At 39.8% G+C, this 9,901-nt stretch overlaps 1 protein-coding gene across 1 annotated transcript in view; it reads left to right on the top strand.

Moving 5' to 3' along the window:
- The window catches only part of hmcn1 (hemicentin 1), a gene marked incomplete in the record, with an annotated part of 75,365 nt that overhangs the window by 7,799 nt on the left and 57,665 nt on the right, over positions 1 to 9,901 (top strand). Inside the window, 5 exon segments of the mRNA XM_014007378.1 lie at positions 3,924 to 3,994; positions 6,082 to 6,240; positions 6,328 to 6,450; positions 6,879 to 7,050; positions 7,378 to 7,484. Of these exon segments, the coding sequence (XP_013862832.1) occupies positions 3,924 to 3,994; positions 6,082 to 6,240; positions 6,328 to 6,450; positions 6,879 to 7,050; positions 7,378 to 7,484 (632 nt within the window).

The following is a 9,901-nucleotide window of genomic DNA, read 5'->3' as shown; positions in this document are numbered from 1 at the left end:
CATAGAAAGAATGTAGTAAATAAAAGATAAACAATTAATCAGCTGCATTTCTCAGTAATTTATTTTTAAAAAGTAACAAAAACATATATCATAGAAATGACCAATATACATACATATCAATAATGTCACAACTGAACCTGAAGGCTGCACTTCTAGCATACCTCTTCTAATTGGGGGCAGTATTGGACCATAACAAAGCTGCTACCATCAACATTATATGCAATGGCAGTTTTATGCTTATTTAAAGCTTAATAATTTTATAACCAGATATTGTAAGAGCACCAYGAGGCATAGCCATCATCTGCTGAATGAGCTTTATAATTAGAAATTAAGTGGCTGCTCTAGGTCCAAGTATGCAGGACTGGAAGCACGGCATGGAAGAAGATGACAGAATAATGAAGAGAAACAGAAAGACTATAGTGCACACCAATAATTTTTTTTTTGTCTGCAAAGTAAATTCCAGCCACAGCCTTTTCAACCTGCCCTCAAGTTCCATAAATGAAAATGAGCACAGGAAATTTAAAGAGRATAAAATGGTCATAACTTTAAAGAAATCTGTAGCAAATTATACTTATGTTTCTGTGTGTTGGATGTGAAGCAGTAGCTTGTGAAACTTTATCTGTTGTCAAAAAAACTGTAATTAACTGAGTCAGAAGACGTGAAAGTTTGTGACTTTCCCATGATTTAGCCTTGGAATTCCACACTGCTGATGTTGTGCTCACTGCAAACGATTCTCACCAAATTACTTCAAGCCCAAATKTCGGAGGAGGTGAAACTGAGTTTGCCATTGGATGTCTGCCCGACTCATTAGGTGTTCTGTTAGTGTTTAAGTTTGCATGTGAGTTGTACATTCAGACTTTAGGAGTGCAGAATGTCTGTATGACATCTGAAGTCATTGATTTAGGATATAAAAGAAGTTTAGAACGTACACATTTAAATAAATCCATAAGAAAACATAATGACACACAGCACTGCCCAAGTTATTTGAATATGTCAGAGTCAGAGACTGTTACACTTGTAAGGTTCAGGAGAGATTTATTACGCTTCATGCTGTTTAGAGGTCAGGCATACTGTATTAGCCGTGGTTTTCCACACGGCTGGTGCAGACGAGAGAGCGGCTGTGGGTCGACGAAGTCTAAAGAACCGTTACTGCAGCCATGGGAAGTTCTCCCTGAAGGAAAGACATGTCAACTTTTCCATCTCTGAAAACTTTGGCTCCAAACCCGGGGTCCGTTCAGAGCAGCCAGATCCATTTCCATGTTAGTTTTTGAAAGTGTTTCTGATCTTCACAAATGCTTCTTAACTCCACCTTGATGAATTGCAGTGAAGCCAGAGTCTGGGTCAATGGGAAAAAGATGATTTGTTACTTTTTTTAAGCTATAACCTTTCTCATTAGTCAGGGATTGTTGTAATTTGCCTTTTTCTTCAACAAGGGAACCCTTGTGTTCCACTCTTTCAGTTTGCTTGCATGTGCAGAACTGCGCTGTGTGTGTTCTTCTTTTTTWAAATCTCAACCCACAGCAGCTGCAGGAGTTAGAGTCATCCAGTTGGACTTGAGAGCAGTTTTATCAGCTCATTAACAAAGAGAACAAAATCAGCAGAGAACAGTAGCAAATTAAAAACCAAACACAGGGCTTGTTACCGGACCTCATGCTTAGTTGGAGTTTACAAATATTTGATTTGATTTAATATAGAAGGAATAGCTAAAGACTATGGGCCGGACCAGGTATTGTTGCCAGTTTTGTTAACAGAGGTAATTAGATAGGAGGGGTCTTGATCATACAATATGTTGTAGATGTGAYGAAGTTTCAGCTGATTTATTCGGAGATTGACTGGAAGCATTTGAACCTGTTTGAACTCTGAGTAACCTATATGGGTACGAGGTGGAACATTTAAAAGAAACTGAATTATTTTATTCTGAGACGTCTACAGATGATGCCAATCTCCTGTTCCACCACATCCCAAAGATGCTCTATTGAATTTAGATCTGGTGACTGTGAAGGCCATTCGAGTTCAGTGAACTCATTGTCATGCTGAAGAAATCAGTCTGAGATGATTCCAGCTTTATGACATGGAGCRTTATCCTGCTGGAAGTAGTCATCAGAAGCTGGTACACTGTGGTCATAAAGGGATGGACATGTACAACAATGGACAACAATACTCAGGCAGGCTGTGGCGTTGACACGATGCTCATTTGGTACTAATGGGCCTAAAGTGTGCCAGGAAAATATCCCCCACACCATTGCACCACCACCACCAGCAGCAGCCTGAACCGTTGATACAAGGCAGGATGGATCCATGCTTTCATGTTGTTGATGCCAAATTCTGACCCTACCATCCAAATGTTGCAGCATAAATCAAGACTCATCAAACCAGGCAACATTTTTCCAATCTTCTATTGTCCAATTTCGGTGAGCCTGTGTGAACTGTAGCATCAGTTTCCTGTTCTTAGCTGACAGAAGTGGTACCTGGTGTGATCTTGTGCTGCTGTAGCCCATCCTCCTCAAGGTTCAACGTGTTGTGTGTTCAGGGGTGCTCTTCTGCAGACCTCGGTTGTAACGAGTGGTTATTTGAGTTACTGTTACCATTCTATCAAATCGAACCAGTCTGGTCATTCTCCTCTGACCTCTGGCATCAACAAGGCATTTGCGCCCACAGAACTGCTGCTCACTGGATATTTTCTCTTTTTTAACCATTCTCTGTAAACCCTAGAGATGGTTGTGCGTGAAAATCCCAGTAGATCAGCAGTTTGTGAAATACTCAGACCCACTTGTCTGGCACCAACAACCATGCCACGTTCAAAGTCACTTAAATCATCTTTCTTCCCCATTCTGATGCTCAGTTTGAACTGCAGCAGATCGTTTTGGCCATGCCTACATGCCTAAATGCATTGAGTTGCTGCCCTGTGATTGGCTGATTCAACATTTGTGTTAATGAGCAGTTGGACAGGTGTACATAATAAAGTGGCCGGTGAGTATATGTAGGCATAAATACATGTCTTTTTTTGATACTGCTGAAAACAATGACCAGACCTCTGAYATGGCTCTCTGCTTCAGTTATTCCTGACTGAACAGCATCATTGTCACTATCATGATCAAACAGATACCACTCAACCAACCATTTCCCCTTCCAAGACAGAAACACAAGGCTAAAAAGTGGAAAATCAATAATGGACATCGATATCAGCTCAGTTTTACTTRTCGAACCAATACCGATGTTAATGCTGATATATAGTATAATGCAATGTTTATGTTTCTTGGACAGACCAGAACACCATATTGTTTGTGGCTTAGGTGTCATCTGGGCCCTTCCTGTTTGCATGTTCTTAATTTGCATATATATTTTTTTAATCTATTTTTTTACTTCCTTCCACCTTGTTTGTTTGGCACTCGATTGGAGATAAATTACCCGATAGGTGTGAGTGTGTGAATTGTTGTGTGTCTCCGTTTTGACCCTGTAATTTGTTGCTGACCTGTCTGTGGTGGGCCCCACCTCATGCCCATTGGCTRCTAGACATACAACAGGCTCTGTGTTCTCACAGGACAAACGAGGACACTGCCAATAATGTGTAACTAAAACAAAAGTCTTTCTCCTGCAACAAATTACACAATAAATGGCAGGATGGATTCTTAGCTGCAGAAGTATGAAAAAAAAACATTCTGATTTGTGATGATGCATTTTTGTGAAAGCATGAATCAGTGTTTGACCCTTTCTCCCAGTTAGTCAAATATATCTTATTTCCTGTGAAGTTTTTCCTCCCTGCATTTCATACTTTTGACATTTTAATCTGAACATCCGTTAGCATTTTGCCAAAACTAATATTTTGCTCAGAGCAGAATTTAGGGATTTATGAAACACTTCCAGTTTTTCATCTAACGCAGATTTTTAATCACGTACGCTTCCCATGTGCTGTTTCCTCACAGAGATTGGACCTGTAACAATCACAACAGACCCAAAGAAGTTCCAGCAGGAGTTGCGAGAGCTGTACGTTCAGGTGGGTTCAAGAGATCCGTGGAAGAAGCGGCAGCTGGAGTCAGGGCGCTCAGGTCATCTGGTTCTGATAACATCTGGTTCTGATAAAAGCAGCAGGCTGTGWTCAGAGACATCTTGGTAGGAGGATCCATGAGCTGTTAAAAAAATTACATCAGTGACTTTACAGTGGATGATAAAGAAGGTCTGTTAGGAAGGTCTGTAAATGTGAACACATTGTGAAAGAAACATGTGACGCTCCAAACAAATGTCAAAGACAGTTCAAATGTTTGTTTTTTATAAAACCTTTGTAATCTGCGCACTTATTCGTTTCGGCTTCATTGTGTGCAGCATGGAAATAATTCCCTTTTCTCCCTGAACCTCCTCACCTGTACAACTCCTGATGAGATTTTGGCAAAAGACCGTATAGAAAAGAAATAGTTTTTAGATTTCATCATTTTTATTAAAATTGTAAATTTTCTGTCAGAGATTTCTTCTAAAGCAAAGAATTAAAAAAAAAACAAGGATGTTGCTGCATGTTTTTGAAGAAAAACTGTGCACATGTGGTGTTATAAGGTTTACTTTTGGGAACTTAAGCAGTTTGCCAGAGGGAAATTAGGAAAAACAGAGGATTCTTCTCTTTCTCTCTCCCTCCTCAGTCCCCAAATTTAAATTTAAACCTTGGGTCACTCTATTCCAGATGTTGTTCCTCAGGACAATGGATCCTGGTGAGCTACCGAACCCGATGAACAGATGAACGTCGTTGTTGGAAAACTGAACAGAATATCTGTCTGTGAACACGACAAGAATTACTAAATAATTATACTTATTTTTTTAAAGGGGACATGTGCAAAATCCACTTTTTTCAGCCATTAAATGCATTTTGTTGTGTGCTTGGAGTCTCTAGGAGTGCTGAAAAGTTAAATTTAGTCTATCCTGGTGCTGCGTAAATATCTTTATATTCTATTTGGATTGTATTTTTCAACCTGTTCAGTTTTCTCTGTTTTCCATGACGTTTTCTGAACAGTTAAATCACTGTATTTGCGATGAAACAGACAAATAAGGTCTGAACTTACCAACTATAATTTGGTGGTCTTCATTCTCCTCAGGTTCTGGGTCAGACTCTGGCTCCAACAAGTAAGACTGGATGGACAAGTCTTCTCTTGTTGACATCTTTTAATTCATTTGGGGGAAAGAATGTTTCTGTGTATAGTCGTAAACGGGGTGTAGCAAAAAATCGATTCACATCAGAATATACTGTAGCAAAATATATAGCAAAATCCAATGACAGCCTCCATTTTGTAACTACGTGGGACGTCCTGACGTCACCACACAGCTAGTTCTGGAACGTATGCATGCTCAGAAAGCACCAAAACAAAGAGGAACCAACAAAACTGAAGGAAAGCCAWATTAAACAGGACCCTTCTTTATTGAATGCAAAGAATTGGTCTCATTTTGGTCTTTACTGGATGAGTGAGTTTGACATGAGTTTCACTTTGTGGAAGTTTTGCAAAATGAAGATGAAGCACTTTAGGAACACAACAAATGGGCTCGCATTATCAGTCTTAAATGAAAAATTGATTTTGAATCAAATGGTGGCCCCAAAAATCAGAATAGAATTGAATCGAATTGAATCGAATCATGAGATACTGAAAGATTCCCACCCCTATCGTAAACCCCTCTATCAAACTAGAATGTGGCCACTCTGGAAGCTATAGGGGGGCAGGGTGTGAAGTGCCTCATTTGGATTTAAAGAGACAACCTCAAAATGAGTTAATCTGAGACACACCTCAGAAAAGTGGTGAAAGAGGGGCTTGTGGAGTTACAACAAGGAGGAATTCAGACCAAAGCATTGCCGTTCAACTTTATATAGACCCCAACTAAATGATTTAAATGTGAAAAATACAGATTTAAAAGCATCATAGGTCTCCTTCAACGCCATTTGATTGGTAGTTATGATGCTGGACTGCTTTATTCCCTGCAGTAAATGCATCATAAGACTGATACAATCCCAAAACTACAGAAGCATTTTYGGTGAAAATGTTTTTCTCATAGAAATAGTTTTCAAGCAGCTCACTTTATGAATCTTTATGATATTTCTTTTCTTTGTAGGGCGGTGGTGACTGTCCAGAAATGAGCATTGGTGCCATTAAAATCGCTTTGGAGATCTCCCTGCCAGGATCCTTTATATACGTCTTCACGGATGCCCGATCTAAAGACTACAAGCTGACCCATGAAGTCCTGCAGCTCATTCAGCAGAAACAGTCACAGGTTTCTCAAGATGCAATGATGTAGTCTGTAACTTCGTTTGAGGAATAAAGCGGACACATTTCCATGACTGCTTCTGCATTAATTCAGGTGGTGTTTGTGTTGACGGGCGACTGCGACGACAGGAATCACATCGGTTACAAGGTTTATGAGGAGATCGCCTCTACGAGCTCTGGACAAGTCTTCCACCTTGACAAGAAGCAGGTCAATGAGGTAAGAGAATAATGGAACTACATCACTACACTTCTGGTATTRTCTGTTCTTTTCAGAAGACAGATTYACCCACACTGTGGTCTCTTTATGCTCTGCATGTTTTTCACATGTTTTAAAAAAAAGCATCTGGATCTTGCACAGAAGTGTTCRGCCTCCCCACAGAATGAAGAGGAAGTACGGGACAGAGCATGTGGGGAATGTTTGAAATTTCCAGATGAAAAAGCTTTCACACATTAAGTGGATGATCTTACATGCTGCCGRGGGAGCACACATGTGTTTTAGCTGGCTTGTTACTCAGGGGAGCCGTTTTCATTCAAAATCAGCATTTAAAATTTAAGGATGTTATGTGTTTAATTATAGTTAGAGCTTCTAATAGAAATATAAACGACAAAATAATCTAGAACTTTTGGTCTGTTCTCTTTTTACAGGTTCTTAAATGGGTAGAAGAGGCGGTGCAGTCCTCGAAGGTCAACCTGCTCTCCACAGATCATTTCAGTCAAATCAGCAACACATGGCAGATGCCCTTTGACCCCAGCATTAAGGAAGTTACCGTGGCTCTCAGTGGCCCAGCGCCTAACATTGAGATAAAAAATCCCCAGGGTATGATAATGATTTTAATAGTATTATGAAGGTACTTTTTAAAATCTATGCAAAGTACACAAATACACTTTTGATTAGAAAGTATTTTGCAAACATGCACATCAGTGGGATGAATGTATGGCACATAAAACAGTTTGAGTAAATCAAAAAGCAATTCTTTTTTGTGTCCATCATATGTCAGATTCCAACATCTGGGTTCCATACATTGTTACACACTTTTTTTTAAACTTACGTATCTTCACTAATCCTTGAATCTTGCAGCCAGGCACATTTATGTTGATGAAAGCAGCAGAAAATAACTGTCAGTATCTTTTTCTTGGCCTACAGGAAGGTTGGTGGGGGAAAACGAGGGCCTGACTGAGCTCTTGCACATTCCCAACTCTGCCAAAGTTGTCAGCATCAAGGACCCACAGCCAGGATTGTGGTCTATCACGGTAAACTATTCGTTCCCTACCTGGATGTGCATGTAAAGTTAYGTGATTCTAAAAATTCCCAGAGCCGAGATGTTTGCAGATGCAGATGTTGGAAAAGGTTTAGGAATATAATGTTGTCTAGAGGTCATKGCCCATATTCTCAGATGGAGCTCGGACTTTAAGTAGGGTTCATAAATTTAATATCTGGTGATATAAATGCATGCTGAGGTACAATAATCAGTTTAACAAACGTGCTCTCTTGTATGAGCATCCCTCAGCCAAACCAAACCATGATCAAAAATACACCTTTGTGCTCCGAGATGTAATTTACAACAACCATGTCAGATAAAAATAAATAAAGTTCAAGGCCACTGCTTTCAACACGAGCTGCTACGTTCAAATGGTTGGCAACATGCTGTCAGTGAAACGCCAAACAAATCCCTCTTAACTGCCTGTTCTGTCAAAACCAGATGTTGGAAAATGACAAGAGGTTTTACCAGAGATATTTGCTGATGGGACATCATTGGCTCATCTGTTCTCAGTAGACCTGATCTGGGATGGTTTCACTCATTCTTACATTTCTGTGTTTTGTGTTAGAAACTTGACCCAACTACAAGGGAAATAAAGGATGAAAAGCAGTAAAATTTCACCWTTTCCTTTCTAAAGCCACCATTTCACTGAGCTGCAACTGTTTGCAAGTATTTGGCAAKTAGCGAAGGGATTCTTCAAAAATGCTTCAAAATGTTCGTGGGTGCCCTCGGTTTTCTCATAATAATTATTAAGGTGTGKGGGGGGGGGGGGGTATTCTGCAAAATGGACTGTTTTAAGCTTTATGTCATGTTATAATGTCATCCCCTCCTCAAAAACATATCCAAAGTGTTGCTTTGACTCATTCGTGCATGTTTGGTAAATGGTAACTTATATAGTGCTTTATCAAGTCCCTCCAGACCCCAAAGTGCTTTACACTTACAGACATTCACCCATTCACACACATTCACACACGACAGTGTTGGGGCTGCCATGCACGGGCACCACTGGACCCTCTGACCACCATCAGTAGGCAGGCAAGGCGGGGTGAAGTGTCTTGGCCAAGGRCACAACGACTGAAACGGCTGGATGGGAGATYGAACCGGCGACCTTCCGGTTCCAGGACGACTCCCCTAACCCACTCCCCTAACCAYCCTGCCACAGCTGCACAAGTGGAAGAGAACTTGGAGAGGTGGAGTTGAAGAGGAATGAAGATCAGCTGTAGAAAAACAGAGTATTTGGATTGAATGAGAGACAGGTGGGTAAAAAAGAGAGGAAGGTCAAAAAGAAGATATATGGATGCAGTTAGAGAGGACAGGGGGGTGGTAGGGGTGAGGACAGAGTGAAGACGTTAGCTCACTGTGGGAAACCCAGAAGAGGAACAGCCAAAGGAAGAAGAAGATTGAAAAACTGGTCAAGCCCAGAAAGCAAACTAAAGAAAAACTGGTCAGATATAGCAAAAGCACAGAGCTTCAACAAGGATTTGGTCAGAAATAAGTTGAAGTCCAGAATTACTCATAGAGGGGGCAAATTACTTCATGCAAAACAGCTGGGTTGATTCACAAATTAGAAGCAGGTTTGAGAGRAGAGCTGAAATAAGACCAAAACAAACCAGGAAACAGATTAAGAAAATACAACGTTAATACCCAATATGAAAACAAAACTGGAAATAAAACCAAGACAAAGTTAAAAAATAACAGAATCATAAATTCATTAAAACAAACACAGTCAAAAACAACACCAGCCCCATGCTACCCAACACCAAAATGTAGAAAGAAAGTTTAAATATATAGATTCAAGTCTTTCATTTCTCTAACTTCACATCAGTAAGATTATGTAAGGCAGACTAAGTTATTTTAAAATACAGAGAATCCTCTAATTCTCTCTGATTTAAGGTAAGTACAGTAAATGATGGTTCAGGTCTGCAGGCCCTATTTCTGCATTGCAACACTATCAAGATATGGTGAGGAGTTTTTATTTCTCTTGAACCTATACTTCAGAGTAATTACTCCGTCTCTATCTCTGCTGAACTTCAAAAGGCCTCTGCTTGATGAAGACCATTATTCTCTYTGATTATAGTGGTTGTGTTTAAGTGAAGTATGAGCAACATAGCAAATGGGTCATCTCTAAATTGGGGATGTTTTATGAGCTCAGGTGTAAGATATTTGAGAGTAAACATGGACTTACTCATRTGACTTGTCTGCGCATGTAGACATACAAAAGGTCCTAAAGCCTCGTCTGTCATTAAACCCCAATCACTACTTTTCAGGTCTTAACTGCTCTTTCTTTCTTTCTYTCTGAATTCCACTAAACTAAAGCTAAGATTTGAAGATGTTTCAGAGTAAAAAATAAATCAAGTTTTTTTGTGGTGTTTCAATTACATCAAATAAAAATTTAGACATTTATTTAAC

The sequence above is a fragment of the Austrofundulus limnaeus genome, unplaced genomic scaffold (genome assembly GCF_001266775.1).
Source record: "Austrofundulus limnaeus strain Quisiro unplaced genomic scaffold, Austrofundulus_limnaeus-1.0 Scaffold41, whole genome shotgun sequence".
NCBI classification, from domain to species: domain Eukaryota; kingdom Metazoa; phylum Chordata; class Actinopteri; order Cyprinodontiformes; family Rivulidae; genus Austrofundulus; species Austrofundulus limnaeus.
Note: the sequence above shows the minus strand (reverse complement) of the source record. Positions and strands in the feature narration are given on the sequence as shown.